Source organism: Myxocyprinus asiaticus, chromosome 1 (genome assembly GCF_019703515.2).
Source record: "Myxocyprinus asiaticus isolate MX2 ecotype Aquarium Trade chromosome 1, UBuf_Myxa_2, whole genome shotgun sequence".
NCBI classification, from domain to species: Eukaryota; Metazoa; Chordata; class Actinopteri; order Cypriniformes; family Catostomidae; genus Myxocyprinus; species Myxocyprinus asiaticus.
This window is the reverse complement of record NC_059344.1, coordinates 17614163-17633984: the sequence shown is the minus strand read 5'-3', so window position 1 is coordinate 17633984 and position 19822 is coordinate 17614163. Positions and strand designations below refer to the sequence as shown.

Genomic DNA, 19822 nt, shown 5'->3' with positions numbered 1-19822 from the left:
AGATTCATATCATAATTTTTTTTTTTTTTTTTTTAATTAACATGAACAGAATGAAAGGACAATATTAAGAATGTCATGTCACCATCATTGATTGTAACATGAACACCACCTTGCAAATAACAGTAAGCCAGTCGTATTCCTGCAAATATTTGCAACTCACTAATAGACCAGCTGTATTAAATGTTGTAAAACAAGTTGTGTGTGAACGACACAAAATAAGTGGAAAAAAGAAAAGCTCTGCAAAGAGGAGAACAGGATTAGCATTGCAATTAGGCTTGTTAGCGTTTAACTTGTTTTCCAGCTTTTATAAATTGGGAAGCTTTTTTTTTGTTGTTTTTTTTTTTTACTTTCACATCAGCTTATATTTTAGCATGTCTGACATGTATTGACTGCACAGTTCAATGTCTAATTGGCATCTGTTTCTTGCTGTCAAACCTCATGTTTTCTTGCAATGGAAACAAAATGCCACTTATTTACTGTGGTTTAAAAAAAAAAAAAAAAAAAAAGTAATATCGCAAACTTTACCTTACGTTCAAGCTGTATGTGTGAATAATAATCACATTCCTGCCAGGGAATGTCTAAAGTCCATTCACACACACAAAAAAAAATTTTTTAAACAAAAAATAATATAAATAATCATTTAAAAATAAAAGTGTTTCTTTGAAGATACATTTAAGGAGTCACTGAATTCTTCCAGAAAACATCCTCTGAACTCCCGGTGTCATGCAAGATCCTGTCCCCCTTGCACCTCAAGAGGTAGAGGTTTGAAATGCAAGTTCAAAAACATTTAGTTATTTTAATATAAAAATAGCCTTTCCAGTTATGCTTTAATAGCAGCGGTATCTACAAATAATAGTGGTGGTGAAGAAAGTTTCATACAGTATATGCGAAGATAACAGGCTAATCGGACAGTGGAATCTGCTAATCTGCTAGAGCCATGCTAAGGTAGGCAATCTGGTAAGCTTGTGAGCTCACTGAAAAAACAGAACTATAAATGTACATTGTATAGCTTTGGTTATATACAATACGACACAAAAAAATTAGTCTACATTATATACATTTTGTTGTGTTTATGTAACATACATTATCCAAAACATTAGCCAATAGAATCACTTTGGAGTCCAAGTGGGATAGGATCTTGCACATCACCAGCTTGCAAAACATCAGTGTGCTACCATACATGTCCACGCTCATTGTACAAAGGTGCCTAGCAGAGTAGATGTTCTAACTCACGCCTCCCTAATCCTATTCCTAATCCTAACCATATGGAACCTGTAAGGCTGGGTAACCTGCCAGGAACAACCTGAGGCACCTTTCTCCCATTGCACGTGTCCAAAGGCACAGAGTGAATTGAGATGAGCAGCATTGTCAATTAATTCTCAATAGGAGCTGTGTGGCAGGCTTGCATGGGGGATTGTGGGACTGACAGATCGGAGCAAGCGATGAGAGAATCGAAATGTTGAGAAACATTCAATTTTATGCACAAGTGGCGAAAAACGGCAGCCAATCACTCTGAGGTGATAACAGTGACATCTGTCATAAGTGTTTCAAAATCTGCCGATAGTGCTGGAGTATCTAATGGGTTCAGTGTTTAAAATCACATTGTTACCTATAATATACTGAAGACAAATTCAAATTGCTGTACATTTTACCTCTGCCGTTTTGTGAGGTATTGAACAGATTTTGTAAACCGCAGTGGAAACGTATGGTATTGTAAGAATTTTATGTGCTTTTGAATTGGTAAACTGTAATTTTGAGTTGTAAAATTACATATTTCTGCTCCTCAAAATAAAATAAAAGACTGATTGTCTTGTTTTTAGTGATAAATATGATCAGTAGACTTCACAGGGATAGCAGCAGCCACTGTGATACAAAAAGTTGTAGGCTTGAGGGAATCTTGGTAACTTCTGGTAACATGGTAACTCAAATATTAAGAAACTAGCAGTGCTTTAACGTTTTATAGTTGCAAACAATATGTAAAGGCAAAATGTGGAATTCATCGAATTTGTCAATTTCAAAGATTTTCACAAAGATGTGAAATTCACCTACATACACCACAATATTTCACATAATTCCAAATAACAAAAAGTTGCATTACCACCCATAATGTAGATGTCTGCTAATATCACAAAAAAATAAATAATGGCCCTGTCCCAAATGGTGCCCTCAGTCCATAAAATTGCAGGCTCCACAAAAGGCCGTATTTGAGACAGGACCTCATGTTTTTATACTTCCCCTAAGTTAGCATGATGCATCCTGTCCTGAGTTATTTGTTGTTGTTGTTGTTCCAGCACTGGTTCTGTCACATGACTATGGACCTCGAACTCCTCATCGGCGTAAGGTATATTATCCAAGGGGCACAGTTTCTCAGGAACTGAGTTTAGAGTTTGTTTGAGCAGTCCATCTTCCATGGAGCCATCCTGAGACGACTTCTTTGATGGTGATAGAGGTGGAGGGGTCGTACAGGACCAAAAATGCGGTAGAGTCGCTGTAATTAATGTACCTAACAAAAGGAAACTTCCAGCAACCATAAAAGATGCTGTGTATGTCCCAGTACAGTCCTTTAGCCAACCTAGTAGGAAAAATAGAGACAACTGTGTGAATACTTCTTATCAACCTGAAGAGTTTGTAACAATTTGACAGCCTTTTAATTAAAACTAGTATCATCGTGATGATCTTTTTTATGGCAATGGGCTCCTACCAGACAGTGGAGCTCCCAGCAGTCCTCCAACGCTCTCTATAAGCTGCAGGAGGCCAAGGGCTCCTAGCATTCGCTCCATGCCTACAATCTCTGGCACCACTGCAAAGACCAGTGGCGTCATTGCTCCTGCACAGAACCCATAAGCCAGGCTGAATACCAACAGTCCTGGATAATTCACACCGAGAGAAATAAGAAGCAAAAATAGCCCCAGTAACCCAGTCCATACAGTCAGCATGTGTGGCATCCGCATTTTGCCCAGGTCCGAGGCCCAGCCAGACACTACACGACCCAAAATGTCTGCCACACCGGTGACAGAGATAACAAAGGCTGCCTGGTACTCAGTGAAACCAATGTTACGGCTGTGGGCAACAAGATGAACGTAAGGGATAAAGTAGCCAGCATTGAAGAAGGTGACAGCCAAGGTATAAGTGAGGAAGCCACGATGCAAAAGCAAGGAGAGCTCAAAGCACTCATAGATACGGGAGAGTAAGGAAGTGCATTTTTTGACGTCGGGAGTGTTTTCAGTCTACGAAGGGAACACAAAAAAAAACATGTCAACATACAATTAAAGCAAGTTTACATGCCAAAAGACAGTATCAAATGTCAAAATACAGGCAAGTTCACAACAAGGTTTTCCTGCATTGAAAACTGAATGATATTCATCTTGTGTTAGGCTTTTTATACATGGTAAATATGTTTATCGTCTAAAATGCGCATTTGAGCTGCACGATTGAAGCCTGGTTTTTGAATCCAGAGTGTGGCGCGAGTCATCACAGAACCACTCGTGCAAGTGATCCGCTCTGCTCAATCCTACTGTATCATTGGAGCTGCCCTCAATATACTGTACGTGATCCAGTGATAGGACAGCGCAGAGCGGATCATTCATGCAAATCAATCAGACATCCCTCAATATCGCAGTGCAGACCACAAAACTGATTCAACCCATGTGAATTCTACTGAGATCGTTTAAAATGCTATGAAGAAAGTCAAACCTCTCAAACGGTTAGACAATCCCGACATTCTAAACAGCACTGATGAGGTAGAGACAACACCATGCACCAAAATAAAAAAATTCAATTAACACATCACCCTTACCAACATTTATCATGGATTTACAGTAGTAACAGTAAATGTGGTATTTTTACAAAAATGTTCTAGTTTCATTTTAAATAATTTGTTGGTGGAATCTATTAGACATTAGATTTTTATTACAACTGTGGCATTTTTTTAAAATTATTTTTACAAAGACTAGCTACATTGACTTAAGCACAGTAATGAAAATTCATCCATGGTTTTACCTATGCTTATGGCAATGCAATGTAAATATAAGGGCAAGTACATAAAAGGCTTTAGAGTCTTGACCTTGAAGACATATGGGCATAGTTTTCCTCGTGTAATACTGTATATGTTGTGTAATATATGTTCTGTTCGAAATATGTTCAATATTAGGAAATAAATTGGCCTTGTTTGCCATCATATATTCCTAAAGATTACTTAAATCTTTAAGAGCCTGATTAAAGGAAAACAGTATCTGTTATGAGTAGGAAAAAAACATTTTCACTTGCATAGTTTCGGTGCCAGCCAATGTGTCCGGGAATTTTTACAATTTACAGAACAAATTGAAAAATAAATAAATAAATACAGTCATCTTATTAGTTATTAATTTTGCGCTGTAATGCAGTGGACTATGCATAATATGTGATGTAATAATGACACAATTAATTCAAATGAACATTAAAAGTCTGTTCATTATGGCTGCTTTTCCATTAAAAAAAATAAAATCATTTAAACAATCTGCAATTTGCCACATGTCCTTATGTTCACAAAGAAAGATTAAAATAAAATTGTTAGGTTATGTCATGTAATTTCTCACCTTAGCTAATTTCCTTCTCTTTACAGGGTTGCTGAAGAGTTTTGGAAATCAAATGTAGGACTTTTTAAGACCTTTTTCAAGATCTGAACAAATAAAATGAATACGGTATCCTCATACCAAAACAAACCTAAACAATCTCAAAATAAATCATGTATCACAGACTCTTACTTAAACTGGCATGGGAACACAGTCAACATGGCCTCAACATTGCTTATCAGTTAATCAGGGTATCTGCAAGTTTAAAATACTCAAGACATGTCTTCCACATATACAGTATATCACATTAAAATTGGTTTATTTACCATTATATAAATAAATACAAATTAGAGGTTGACCGATATTGGATTTGCTGATATGATAATGTGTTGAAAGAAAGGCAATTAATTTGCCAATAGTAAAACTGGTAGCCTATATTAAATGTTCTCAGTCTTTACTTCCTGTGATGGGGAGGGCCAGACAGAGGCTACAAGACTCCAAATTCCAGATGCAGTTTATGGTGCAACCATAAAAAAAAAAAGATATATATATTATTTTTTTTTTGTTTTTTTTTTTTTTAAACAAACAAACAAAAAGATTTGATTCATTGCACAGAACTTCTAACATTAAAGGCTGAAATACACCAGGGACTCTTATTTTGAAATGTATGCACTTCAACTGCTCATTCAAACTGAAAAGGGAAATAAAATATACAATCCTACAATAATCTGCAACATAACACAATATAAACAATTAAAAGTAAACATTGTCATATTTCATCAACACTACAGTGTATCATCATCATCATCAACAGTTGATCATTAGTGATCGCTTGTCATAAATTTCCGATATGCCCAAACAGCTGGAAATACTGCGTGCTTGGAGAAAATACAGCAGTGCCGTGTTTTCACTTTGAAGGACGCAGCACATGCATTTATTTAATTAAATCGTATTCTTTTGAAGTTTGATAATCACATTATATCACGATTCCTGTCTTTCCACTCCCAAATTTAAGACTTACATCATTTAAGATATTTAAGACTTTTTATGACCTTAAATTTTGGAAAACTGAATGTTTTTTTGTTTTGTTTTTTCTCCCAATTTGGAATGCCCAATTCCCAATGTGCTTTTAAGTCCTCGTGGTCGCGTAGTGATTTGCCTCAGTCCGGGTGGTGGGGGACGAATCCCAGTTGCCTCCGAGTCTGAGACCGTCAACCCGCGCATCTTATCACGTGGCTTGTTGAGCTTGTCAACTCACCACGCGCTCCACCGAGAACGAACCACATTATAGCGACCGTGAGGAGTTTACTCCATGTGACTCCACCCTCCCTAGCAACTGGGCCAATTTGGTTGCTTGGGAGACCTGGCTGGAGTCACTCAGCACGCCCTGGGATTCGAACTAGCGAGCTAGCGAACTCCAGGGGTGGTAGCCAGCATATGTTACCACTGAGCTACCCAGGCCCCCTGGAAAACTGAATTGAACTGACTTTTTAAGGATCTGAGGGAACTCTGACTTTTTTTTTATGACTATTTTCCTCTGATTTACATAGCACAGAAGCGTTTTGTTGCTAACATGAAGTCAAATAAGTGCAGTGTCTCTCTACAGCTTGAGATGCATATAAGCCTGGTATACTTTTACTCCAGAAGACTGCAACGCAAGGCTGTTTTAATGCGATTCTGAAGGAATAGGAAATTCTGACAGGAATAATGCAGTCTGCTTTTGCCAGTGTGTGGGATACAACCCGCTGTAGTCATGAATTAGGACTTCGCAAACTGTCATGAAAGTTTAAACCTCCGTGGCAGCAAAGCGCTGTCATCATTGGGATGGCGTCACACTGTACACTTGTAGCATCAACTAAAGGGGTTGCTTACGCTTCTTGTTAATATTTTTACCAGACATTGTGTCCGATATGTTTTAATAGTCAAAAACGGTATTTAACCCTGGTGCAGTCAAAATAATCAAGTTCAATAACAAGCATTCACACTGATACAGAACATCAAATCACATACCTTCTCCACAACTTTTTGACTCTTTATTGGGCGAATGAGAGCCCCACAAGCAATCATGTTGAAGCTGAGGCCTCCCAGGATAAGCAAGGCTCCACGCCAAGCATAGACCTCCAACAGATACTGAAAAAGTGGGGAGAAGGCAAAAGAGGCTAGACCGACCCCTGTTAAGCCCAGACCCATGGCTAGAGATCGCCTCATGGTGAAATACTGCATCACTGAAGCAATAATGGGGGTAAAAACCAGTGCCCAGCCTAAACCTGATAAAAATGGACAAAGAGACTACATGAACATGAATCGTTAATCAGGATCTTGCAACCAACTCATTATAAGGGCATCTCACCTGAGATGAGTCCCATGGTCAGGTAAAGGTGCGAGAGTGTTGTTGCCTGTGAAGCCAGAATAAATCCCAGGCCTGAGAGAAATCCTCCAATCATAACAACTGGCCGAGCTCCATACATATTGCTTGCTGCTGTGCCTATTGGACCTACACACACACACATGCAGACACAATTAATCATTCGAATGTGGCAAACCAAAGTAATGGTTTGTTAGCAAATGAGCAAAGTGTGTGCAGTTAGAAAACGACCTGTCTCTGTTATAGTAGAAATGAATTAGCGTCTACATAAACTGCAGAATGAACTTACTGATTAGCTGTTGAACTGCCACCCCAATGGATGTTATCCAGGACACAGCCTGGGCACTCTCTCCAAAGTACTGCACAAACTCCACAAAAAAGACACCCAGACTGCGGATGAGCCCAAACACCAGGGCTGAGGCCACAAAGAGAGCCCCCACCACCACCCAACCCCAACCCCCATCAGATGCCACCATCTGCGGGGATGACTGCTTCTCTTGGGGCTTAGCCATCGCTGCTTTGAAAAGACAGATAAGGGAACATTGACAAACATTAACACCCTTGTAAACATCTTTACACATACAATTAAATGAATGAGGTTAATACAAGGCTGTCATCCTCATCTGTGTTGCTATAACTGGGTATTTTGAGTGACTCAGTGACTACGTTCATGGACACCAGAAAGCAGTTTATTGAGAGAAAGCGTATTATTGTGAGAAAACAGCTTTCCAGTTTACATGCACTGTATAAGCGGTGTACTCTTTACTATTGTATACTGTACACGTGGCTCCGTCAGTAAGCAGCTTACTACACAGCAACGTAATTTTCCCGCAACGATTGTGTAAACAACACACATGGCATCCGAGGAAGACTTTCCTGTTTTACTCTGTTAATTCACTTTATTTCCAGATATTCCAGAACTGTTGCTGTGTTTGTTTCCTTAACTTAATATCATGAGTATTTTTCACTAAAAGTGGGGGTTTCCCCTCTTATAGAAAACTCCAGGATTCCTCCAGTGTACAAGCTCATATGCAGACATTAGGGATAGTCGATATTTTACATTTGTGTGTATAAATGGGTATAGTTTATAGTATGAGATTTTCCCACTGTACTTCCGGAAATGTTGAATTCTTTCCGCTGTGTTGACATGTTGTGGGGCTCCATCCTATGCCGTTTGTTATCCCGATCTGTTCCATGCACGCGCACTCTTCAAACACATCTCAAAATGCCGCTTATGCGTTTACACCAACGCATTAAGCCGCGTACTCCGAGAGAAACCTAGGTGTGTTAAACCTCTTTTTCTTAATCCCTTAAACGGCATAAGGAAATCAGCGTTCTTGTTTACTTGACTTTACAGAATGCCTCTTTCTGCTAAAACCCTGGAATAAACTGTTTTCTTTTTGGTTTTTTTATTTTCTCCCCTTTTTCTCCCCAATTTGGAATGCCCTATTCCCATTGCGCTCCAAGTCCTCGTGGTGGCGTAGTGACTCGCCTCAATCCGGGTGGCGGAGGATGTATCTCAGTTGCCTCCGTGTCTGAGACCGTCAATCCGCGCATCTTATCACGTGGCTCGTTGAGCGCGTTACCACGGAGACATAGCACGTGTGGAGGCTTCACGCTATTCTCTGCAGCATCCACGCACAACTCACCACGCGCCCCACTGAGAGCAAACCACATTATAGCGACCACAAGGAGGTTGTAGTCCAGGGGTGGTAGTCAGCGTCTTTACTCGCTGAGCTACCCAGGTCCCCTTAATAAACCATTTTCTTAAGTGCATGTAAACGTGGTCAGTGTCTTGCTATAGTAAATAATGGGTCTCTATCATATTGTTTATGATCTCTTCAAATCTACCAGGGGACTGAACACTCCTTTCCATGGCCCCCTTCCTCTGGGCAACACTGCTGTTAAACATCTACCCATTTCAATTTTAAAACTAAGATGTTTTAAATAGGGACGTGCCAGAATGGTTGACTAGTGAAACAACCAACTGATACATTACTGAGGTCAACTAGTGAAAATGTTATAGCGATGGTGCTTTTAAATGGGAAACGCACTGTGAGAAGTCAATACCTCTGCTGTTAGCAATGTTCCCATTATTATGCACAATCCACAGGTTTATTTGTGAAGAGTCATGGAGATTATTGCACACCCACAATAATCAGTAATGCACTTTTTTTTTTTTTTTTATGCAGTGCATTGATCGACTTTTGTCTTGTAGAGCTTCAGTTACATTGATGTGCTTCAATCTATATCTGGGATGCATATAAGCAGTCAGATATCAGTTCTTAACACAGTAATAGGCGTAGTTCTGTCCTGAACACATACAAACACACACAATGAATTAACAGTTCTTCACAATTTTGAACAGGTAAAGTGAAGTTGAATTGTTAGAAAATTGTAGCCACTGCAAATGGGTTGAAAATAATGATACTGCTAAACTGAAGTACATTTTGTCAGGCAGAAATTAGGGCTGAGTGATAGGATGATGTAATCGGATATTAACAATATCTGAAAAATGTCCTGATGCCGATTGCGACACTCATTGACAGACAATGGTTGACAATATCGGGAAATGACAAAACCATGGAGCTGGGAAGTTGCCAAATATATTAAATAGTAGCCAGTGTATTAAATTTGCCACCATCTACCCGCCAAATGCAGGTATTTCATATGCATTGACGGGTACTTTTGCTAATCTTCCCACCACTGTGGAGGGCGACCTGTAAGATGTCTCGAGTGACACATGACAAGAAATGTTGTTAGGCACAAAGGCGTGCTTGAGAAAAAAACAAACACTTTATTATATTTTGAAGAACAGATGAAATAAGAGCCATTGATGTGCGTGTCCGATTCGCTGTTTGTTCAGAGGCGTGCAGGGGGAGCATGTCTCGTGAAACTCGCACATGTAAAGAGTTCTCACTCTTTCTTTTGTTTCAGTTGTCTGAAAACAGTTTGCAAGAATAATGTTGTATATGAATATGCTGCAGATTACCTCAGACTATCTCAGGAGGTGCTCTGAGTTTAGTTCGCTTTTTTCCACAGAGCAGTTTGCGCATAACATGCGCTGTGAATGCAACTCTGCAGGTTTACTTATATATATATATATATATATATATACACACACACACACACACACACACACACACACACATTTATTTATTTAAAATTGTAGATCTTAGAACATTTATAATTGTCTTTAGATCTTAATTTGCATTTGTAATTTTCCACTTGTTGCCACAGACTTGCGTGAGGGCCAATGGGGCCGTTTGATAAAGTTGGAGACGGTAAATGTTTGGATTTGGGGAGTTGATTATATACGATTTTTTGACCTCTTCGTTGTTGTTTTGTTTGAAGTGCAATTTTGAATTTAGAAATATCTTTGGTTTAAGTTTTTTGTGTTTCAATAAATGATTTCAATTTATTGAATAAAAATCAATAAAGCAAAAACAATCACAGACACCTTGGCGTGGGGTTGGCAATATACTCGGATATCGCAATATTTTTTTAAATAAAAAAAGTGGAAATATTTCTTGCATACCACGCAGCCCAGGCAGAAAATTGGTATCTGGATGTAAAACCACCATTATAATGTATGAAAATGGGGACTACCCATTTAGTCAGGCAGGATGTATTTATTAATACAATACAAACTCTAGCCCTTAAAAGGTATAGTTCACCCAAAAATGAAAATTCTCTCATCATTTACTCACCCTTATGTCGCTATGTATGACTTCCTCTTTTTTTCTGTGGAACACAAAAGATATACTGAAGAATGTTTTGTCCATACAATGAAAGTCAATTATATTCTTTTAAATATATATTTGTGTGTGTTCCACAAGATAAAGAAATGCTTACAGGTTTTGAGCAATATGAGGGTGAGAAAATGATGACCAAATTTTCATTTTGGGTGAACTATCCCTTCATAGGAATATTCCAGTGTAACAAGTTCTAAGTTCTGGGCAAAGGAGGAGTCAGGAGACATCAAACAGTCAAAGGTGAGTGCTTTATTGTTCTCATGCAGTCTAGTGAAATAAACATAAAGGGCCCTTGTTTGCCAACACACAATAACTTCAGGCTCTGGTCTCTCTCTCCCCTCTGATGCTCTGGCATGCCTTTTCAGGTCTCCCTCCGCCATCACTATAATGAGAGACAGGTGTTAGAGATAATTACAACCCAGGTGCCGAGCCTTACCGCTCTCCCTCTCCCGCAGATGACACATGACTATGCCCCCCCATGCCACATACTCCCACCGCTGACTCAGGCCGAGGCAACATCCAGCCTGCCTTCTTCCCCTCATTTCTGGATAGAAAGTCAGCCACAACCACCTGCACCCCCGGTCTGTGGATCACCTCGAACTTAAAGGGCTGAAGAGCCAGCTACCAACGGGTGATCCGCGCGTTAGTATCCTTCATGTGGTGGAGCCACTGCAGAGGAGCGTGATCGGAACAGAGTGTGAAGGCCCACCCCAGCAGGTAGTAGCGGAGGGTAAGAACAGCCCACTTAATCGCAAGACACTCCTCCTCAATGGTACTATACACTGTCTCCCTGAAGGAGAGCTTGCGACTAATAAATAGCACTGGCCTTTCCTCCCCTCCCACCTCCTGCGAGAGCACTGCGCCCCGCCAGATGCATCAGTCTGCAAAATCAGGTGCATGTAAAAGCGCCCCCCCACACAGTGCGGACTTTACCTTAAGGAAAGCCTGTTGGCACAACTCTGTTCACTGGACCGGATCGGGAGCCCCCTTTTTAATAAGGTCAGTCAGCGGGCTGGTGACATCAGAGTAGCCAGCCAGCCCCAAAAACTGCCTTACCTCCTTTTTGGTCTTGGGCGCCGGGCAGGCTGCGATCACTACGGTTTTGTTAACCTGTGGACGCACCTGCCCGTGACCCAAGTTGAACCCCAGATACCTCACTTCCACCCGCCCAATTGCACACTTCTTCGGGTTGGCCGTGAGTCTTGCCTGCTGCAGCGCTCTCAGGACAGCCCTCAGATGTTGCATATGCCGCTGCCAATCATTACTATAAATGATAATATCGTCCAGAAACTCGGCGGCATATGCCGTGCGTGGTCTGAGGATCTTGTCCATGGGGCTCCGAACAAACCGAACGGAAGCATCACAAATTGCTGTAATCCGAACGGTGTGGAAAAAGTGTCTTTTCTCAGGATATTGGAGTTAAAGGGATCTGCCAATAACCCTTTTGTTAAGTCCAGTGTCGAGTAAAATTGAGCCGCGCCCAACCGATCGAGTAACTCATCAATTCGCGGTGTTGGATAAGCGTCAAATTTGGACACTGCATTCACATTCCGGTAGTCAACACAGAACCGGACTGAGCCGTCGCTCTTTGGTACCAGAACTACCGGGCTGGCCCAATCGCTGTGCGACTCCTGTATTATGCCCATTTCAAGCATTGCCTCTAATTCTTCCTGAATAATCTTTTTCTTGAGTTCAGGAAGACGATAGGTTCGGCTATGAACCACCACCCCCGGGGTGGTCTCGATATGGTGCTCTATGATGTTCGTGCGACAGGGAGAGGTGAAAACACGTCTGCGAATTCCGTTTGCAACCGGGCAATGTCTGTAAGCTGCGACAGTGAGAGGCTGTCTCCGGAAGGGACCGGGATGAATGCATTTGGTTTGGGAGATACCTCCGGCCCGAGCTCTGCCCTCTCCGGAACTACCGTCACCAAGGCTACAGGCACTGCCTTCCTCCATGGTTTGAGGAGGTTGAGGTGGTAGATTTGACGTGCCCCTCTCCTATCCGTTTGCCTAACCTCATAATCGAGATCTCCGACTTGTTGTGTGACCTCAAAAGGGTACTTGCCACATGGCGAGTAATTTGGAGTTCAAGGAGGGCAGCAATACAATTCCCATAGTCGAGTGCCCCTGTCGTACAGTCGGCGTTGGCGTTCTTGCACTTGGAGCAAATTCCCCTGTGTTACCTGCCCCAAAGTGTGGAGTTTTTCCTCTAAGGTCAAGAACGTATTGAATTTGGTTTTTGCTATTCGAAGGTCTTCCCTCCCAAGCTTCCCTTATGATGTCAAGCACGCTGTGTGGCCGGTGCCCATACAGTAGCTCAAATGGGGAAAACCCTGTGGAGGCTTTCGGGACCTCTTGTACTGCAAACAGCAGGGGTTCGAGCCACTTATCCCAATTCTTAGCGTCTTCGTGTACGAACTTACGAATCATGTTTTTTTAAGGTCTTATTCGACCAACCCGTCAGTTTGTGGGTGATAAACGCTGGTGCGAATCAATTTAATGCCTAATAATTCGTACAGTTCACGTAGTGTACATGACATGAATGTTGTGTCTTTATCAGTGAGGATTTCTTTTGGAATCCCCACTCGGGATATAATTCTGAAGAGTGCCTCCGCAACACTACGTGCTGAGATGTTGCGCAGGGGCACTGCTTCCGGATATCTCATTGCATTGTCCATCAGAACTAATACAAAGCGATGGCCACGTGCAGTCTGCTCTAATGGCCCGATGAGGTCCATGCCAATTCTCTCGATCAATGGCAGAGGGCGCAATGGCGCTTTTGGGGTGGCCGGTGGATTCACCAACTGACATTCACGGCACGCCGCACACCATTTGCGTACGTCGCCGTGAATGCCCAGCCAAAAGAAACGGGCCATTATACGGTTCAAAGTCTTTTCGTAACTTAAGTGACCAGCTATCGGGTTATAGTGAGCCGCCTGGAAGTGTGTTTCCCGACAGCTCTTTGGTTCTAACATCTGAGTTGTATTCTCTTTGGTCTGAGTGTACTGCGTCACTCGATACAACCGCTCTTTGATAATAGAAAAGTACGGGTATGTGAGTGCAACATTAGGCTGTAGGGGTTGACCATCAATTACTTTCACTTGGTCAAAGGCGTTCTTGAGGGTCTCGTCACGCGACTGCTCCAGAGGGAAATCCCCCTCAGGGAAGCCCCCGAGTACAGGAATTCCCTCGTCTGTGTCATCCTGACGCGGAGCAGACATTGATGCCCCCGGCACCGCCTCTCCAGCCATAGCGTCGCACGTCACACACCGCGGTGAGGTGGGAATTAACCGCAGCCTTGACTCTATGCCTTTTTCCCCTGAATCATATCTCAACCAAGTGTTGGTGGATCGAGGTTTGAGAACAACCTGTATCCACCAAAGCTTGATGTGTATCCCCTTTTACTCTTACCGGTATCCGTTACGCCCCTGCCCGATCGGGGGCGGCCAATGGAGTGTCGGGGATCCGGACCGGTGTCCCCATCTCCATCACCGGACACCGATCCTGACTGTGTCCGGCTTCCCCACAGCCCAGGCCTTCCTTCCGCACTTGTGGGGGCGGTCTCGCCAACCTGGGGGGAGGGGGATAGCGGAGGGAGACAGGGGAAGTAGGTTTGGGGTGGGGTTTGGGCGGGGCTCCTCTCCACTTCCGAGGAGCCGGAACTGGGCGGGATTGGGAGGGACATGAGACACAGGGTTTGGCTAGAGAGAAGAGAGAGGAGGAGGAAAAGAAAAAAAACTGGATCGCTGCATCCTTGAAACGCCGTAGTCCTATAGTCCTGTGCCAGCTGGATGGCTTCCTCCAGCAACGCCGGGCGGTGGCACTGGACCCACTTGGACATAACTCACGGAAACTGGGCGACGAACTGCTCCAGTAACACCAGGCTGACTACATCCATGACTCCGCGGGTTCCCTCAGCCAGCAACCATTTCCGGCAGGCATCCCGGAGCTTCTGAGCAAAAGCAAATGGGTGGCCATGCTTCCCAAAGCTCAAGAGACAGAAAGAGCTGACGGCTTTGTTCGGGGCTACGACCAACCCTTTGCTGGATGGCCTTCTTCAGATGTTGGTAATTGAGGAGACTGGCGGTGGGAAGTAGTTGTGCTGCCAGCTGCGCCTCCCCGGAGAGTAAGGGCCATAGTCCATAAAAAAAAAGTATCCCTTTTCTCCCCAATTTTGGAAAGCCCAATTCCCACTACTTACTAGATCCTCGTGGTGGCACGGTTACTCACCTCAATTTGGGTGGCGGAGGACAAGTCTCAGTTGCCTCCGCTTCTGAGACAGTCAATACATGCATCATGTGGCTTGCTGTGCATGACACCGAGGAGACTCACAGCATGTGGAGGCTCATGCAACTTTCCGCAATCCACGCACAAATTACCATGTGCCCCATTGAGAGCGAGAACCACTTAATCGCGACCACAAGGAGGTTACCCCATGTGACTCTACCCTCCCTAGCAATCGGGCCAATTTGGTTGCTTAGGAGAACTGGCTGGAGTCGAACTTGCGTCTCCAGGGGTGGTAGTCAGCATCAATACTCGCTGAGTTACCCAGGCCTCGAAACAGTGAGTATTTTATCATTTACGGACTGGCCCATTAACTTCAATTGTGAGTGCCTTTCAGCATTTAAAAAAAAAACGACAAGTTTAAATTATTTTTGGTGGTAATCAACATTATGCCACAAATGCTGTCAATCGAGCTTTACTTGTATTGAACCCAGAATATTCCTTTAATAAAGCTCTGTTATTTTCTCAATATACATTTTAAGTGCCATCAAGGATGAAACCATTATTAGTACCATAACTATTCCCATAAAATATAATGAAATGTGATGGGTCACGCAGACGATTATTGTTTTTTTACCGTGATTTTAACAATAATTTACATGTACTGTCGTTAAACATAATATACATTTCACCATTATACAGGAAAAATCATACTTTTTACACCTAAAAAATTAAATTCACAACATTTTACAGTAAAACTACATGTACTGTCTTTTTAAATACACTGGCGGCCAAAAGTTTGGAATAATGTACAGATTTTGCTCTTATGGAAAGAAATTGGTACTTTTATTCACCAAAGTGTCATTCAGCTGATCACAGTGTATACTCAGGACATTAACAAAGTGAAAAATTACTATTTTGTTTTGTTTGTTATACTTGTTTGAACCGCACTAAGGGTGTGTTCACACTTGGCAGGTTTGGTTCGATTAAAACGAACTCTGGTGTGATTGCTCTGTTAGTGCGGTTCATTTGAACAAGTGTGAACGCTGCCATCCGAACTTTGCTGCGCACCAAACAAGCGGACCGAGATCGCCTGAATAGTGGGTCTCGGTCCGCTTTCAAACAAACTGGTGCGGTTCGATTGATATATGAACGCAACATAGACCAAAGACATCTAAACAGACCAAAAACAGTAAGTAATTTGCCTAATACTGACCTCAAGCATACCTGGTTCTTCTCATCATAGGAGCTATGTTGCCCATTACAGTTCGGTACAGGCGTCAGAAACGCCGTCAGCCATCCTTGCAGCATATCTTTGTTTATGTGTGCAACGGAGGAGTTCCTGGCGCTGTTGTGACTCCTTTACACATCTTATTAGCTCTTCGTTTGTTCTCAGCTGGTAAAAAATACCCCCATATATACATATATAAATCTAATGGGCGCATTTCGCCCAGCAGCCAGCATTGTTTTGGATGATCGGCAAGTTCCCTCAAAAAATATACATCATAAAATTTGTCCAATCAGGTTGCGACTTTTCCTGATGCCTTTGGTTTTGTATCTTTAGGTTCGGTGTTAAAAATGCCAGTGTGAACGCTAAGCGAATCAGGACTAAAATGTATCATTTTCTGTTTTGGTCTGGAACAAGAGGACCAAGAAAACCGAACTACAAATGTGAACACATCGACTGCAGACTGCGTTATATGCGGTACTGATGATTATGACAGGTGTATTAAGTTCACCTTATGTGTGCCAGAAGTGAAAGTCATAAAAATTAAGAGTAACACATGTTTCTTTATCAGCACAATCTTTAGAGCTACTCTGGAAGTCAAGTGTTTGAAACTAGTTTAGATTTGCAGACAGTGAATACAAGCAGAACTTTGGAGAACCACAGTAGACAATTTTACATTATAAGTGCACCTAGAAACATACGCATATGCAAATCGCAGACACAAGTATAAAAGTGCTGGAAACACCTACCTTTTGGCCTTCTTTCGCGTCTTCCTTCTGCAAGTGACGAGATGAGCGACGGCAATATGTGTTCGTCTTTATCCGCAAATGATTTCACACGTGACTGTGTGCATGATTTACCATTATAATTATGTTGTAGGGTTTCAATTATTTAGCTCTCAGAATGAATGAATGAATGAATGAATGAAAAGTTGGAAGCCGGTATGAACAAACATCGCGAATACAGTGTCCTGAAAGATACTGGGCTTCAGTCGCCATTAAATTAACATTAAATAAGCGAGTTGTGGACAGTATTATTTACAGTGCACGGCGCACCAGTTCAACGCTCGTGCAATGCTGACATCACCGATGCTCGTTTGTCTTCATATTGCTCTCGCTGCTTGAATGTGGGGTGGAAGACGAGGAGTGAACCTTGTTTGGATCATATGCAATTGTAGATATTTATCACACTGTCACATGACTGTAACAATTTCATGAAAACATGGCGTAATACTCGCAATAAAAACGCAGACTGATCTACTTCATCTTTCACACCAATGTGTACACGACAGTTTAGATAAAGGGCTTATTTATATTTTATGCTGGTCATCACAGTATGGCACAAGCGGTAGTATGTATTACATTTAAGACAAGCAATGCTACTTCTTAACTAAGATTAAACCTACCATCATCAATTACGGTAAATACAGCGCAACATAAAGCAAATTCGAGTAAACATGTAAGGAACAGATCGTTACTTACCCATGACCCGATCACCCTTTTTCCTGTCGTGTCATGATCAAATCAAAGGAAATAAAACCCTTCTTTTTAAATACATATATATATACATATAACAACATCCCTCTGAACCTGCGCTTGGCATGGCCCGCTGTCACATTTGCACGTGGTGCGGGGTTAGTTTAATCGAAGCCCCGCCTCCAGTGCGCGCGCACGCAAGCATGAGGTTGTTCAATTTTTCCTTTTTTTCAGGAACGTACACCGATCGCTTATTTAAACTAGATGTGCAATCATGTCATGTTAAAGTAAGGCAGAGACATTAAGCATGCTGTAACTCACTAAACTAGTGCCAGTGGAGAGCACGTTCTCTGCTGATCTTACAGTTTGTATTTCAAAAACCTGGAAGAAAATTAGTATATTCGACCCATACGTCTTAGATATACAAGTGAAAAATAAGGTCTGTGGTAAACATTGCTTTAAGATACTTTTTGTTCCACGATATAAATGACACAGTCATACGACGAACGTGAATTTTGAAGCCGCCGTGTTTAAAAAAAAAAAAAAAAAAAAGTATATTGCTTGATAAGTACTACTATGGTTTTCTGTTTCGTCAGGCATGTACACGTACATTTTTGTGGTAGTAGTTGTAGTCCTTATCTATCAACTCGTTAGCAACACATTTAAAAAAAAAAAAACATGGTGGCTTAACAATACATGTTTGAGGAATGGCTGTGTGTGATTTATGTTGTAGAACAAAACGTCCAAGTGTCTTGAAGTAATGTTTACCACAGACCTTACTTTACTCATGACTTGAAAAACAACCATTATAAAAACCCATAGGAAAATCCTGAGGGAACCCATGGCGACTGACATCATGACTGAACAGCTCCATTGATAGGCTACAAAACAAGACCCCCAGTGCTTCAATTAGAGATGTGAGGGTACCATCTAAAAAATCGTCACATCTAATTATTACAACCCATATTTTCTCCAGTTTTTTGTACGCTGTATTTTATTATTTTTTTATTTTTTTTATACGTATTTTCAAGGTTTCATCGGCTGAACAATCAAAACCAAGGTATACAACAGTGCAACCCATTGAACAAACTGACTTTCACTTTCATTGTATGGCAAAAAGCCATGTGAAGATTTATCAAATATTTCATTTTGTGTTCCACAGATGAAAGAAGGTCATAGGGTTTGGAGTAAAATATGGGTGAGTAATATCACAATTTTCATTTTTGGGGGAACTATTCCTTTAAGCTGCTGTGTACACTGCGTGGCCTTAGATATAGGCCAGACATGTGAAGCTAATTCTTTAGGTTGCAATCTAGTTAATAGCTATACATATACTGGATTACATTTTTTTTTTTTTTTCAGAACTTCTTAAACTACTTCAAAGAGTTCTCATCAAATAATCCTCCATGTGCAGCAATGACAGGTTTGCAGATCCTTGGCATTCTAGCTGTCAGTTTGTCCAGATACTCAGGTGACATTTCACCCCACACTTCCTGTAGCACTTGCCATAGATGTGGCTGTCTTATCGGGCACTTCTCACGCACCTCACAGTCTAGCTGATCCCACAAAAGCTCAATGGGGTTAAGATCCATAACACTCTTTTCCAATTATCTGTTATCCAATGTCTGTGTTTCTTTGCCCACTCTAACCTTTTCTTTTTGTTTTTCTGTTTGAAAAGTGGCTTTTTCTTTGCAATTCTTCCCATAAGGTCTGCACCCCTGAGTCTTCTCTTTACTGTTGTACATGAAAGACTGTAGTGTACTCCTTTGTATGAAATTTTTTGGCAATTTCAAGCATTGAATAGCCTTCATTCAGGGTCGTAGCTAGTGGGGTGAAAGGTGGTAACGATTTTAGGGGCCCAAAGGTCCAGGGGGCCCCACAACAAATTCTAATCTGTATTTTTTTATAGGAAAGGGGCCCAGAGCAATGTACAGTCAGGGGGCCCAGATTACTGTGCTATGGCCCTGCCTTCATTCCTCAAAACAATGATTGACTGATGAGTTTCTAGAGAAAGCTGTTTCTTTTTTTGCCATTTTTAACCTAATATTGACCTTAAGACATGCCAGTCTATTGCATACTGTGACAACTCAAAAACAAGCACAAAGACAATGTTAAAGGTGCAATATGTAACAATTTTCATGTAATATTCACACTTTTTTTGCCAATATGTAAACAGCTTGTAACACAACTTAAAAAATGAGCCCTTCCCGGACTTCCTAGGTT

The 19822-nt window shown here is 41.7% G+C and overlaps 1 protein-coding gene across 8 annotated transcripts; it reads right to left on the bottom strand.

Moving 5' to 3' along the window:
• Positions 1-320: 320 nt before the first annotated feature.
• On the bottom strand, positions 321-17725 carry slc16a13 (solute carrier family 16 member 13). Of its 8 annotated transcripts, none has more exons than XM_051704675.1 (6): positions 17606-17725; positions 7205-7432; positions 6901-7044; positions 6561-6817; positions 2702-3227; positions 321-2572 (listed from the first exon to the last, which is right to left on the bottom strand). In XM_051704675.1, exons 1-6 carry the CDS (start codon positions 17607-17609, stop codon positions 2226-2228), a joined length of 1506 nt encoding a protein of 501 aa, XP_051560635.1. In that variant the 5' UTR covers positions 17610-17725; the 3' UTR covers positions 321-2225. The 8 variants fall into 8 exon arrangements, with proteins under 8 accessions (XP_051560635.1, XP_051560643.1, XP_051560632.1 ...); XM_051704683.1 differs by having other exon boundaries at positions 7205-7429; positions 17606-17701; XM_051704672.1 differs by lacking the exon at positions 17606-17725 and adding an exon at positions 16113-17578 and having other exon boundaries at positions 7205-11052.
• Between the last annotated feature and the right edge of the window lie 2097 nt (positions 17726-19822).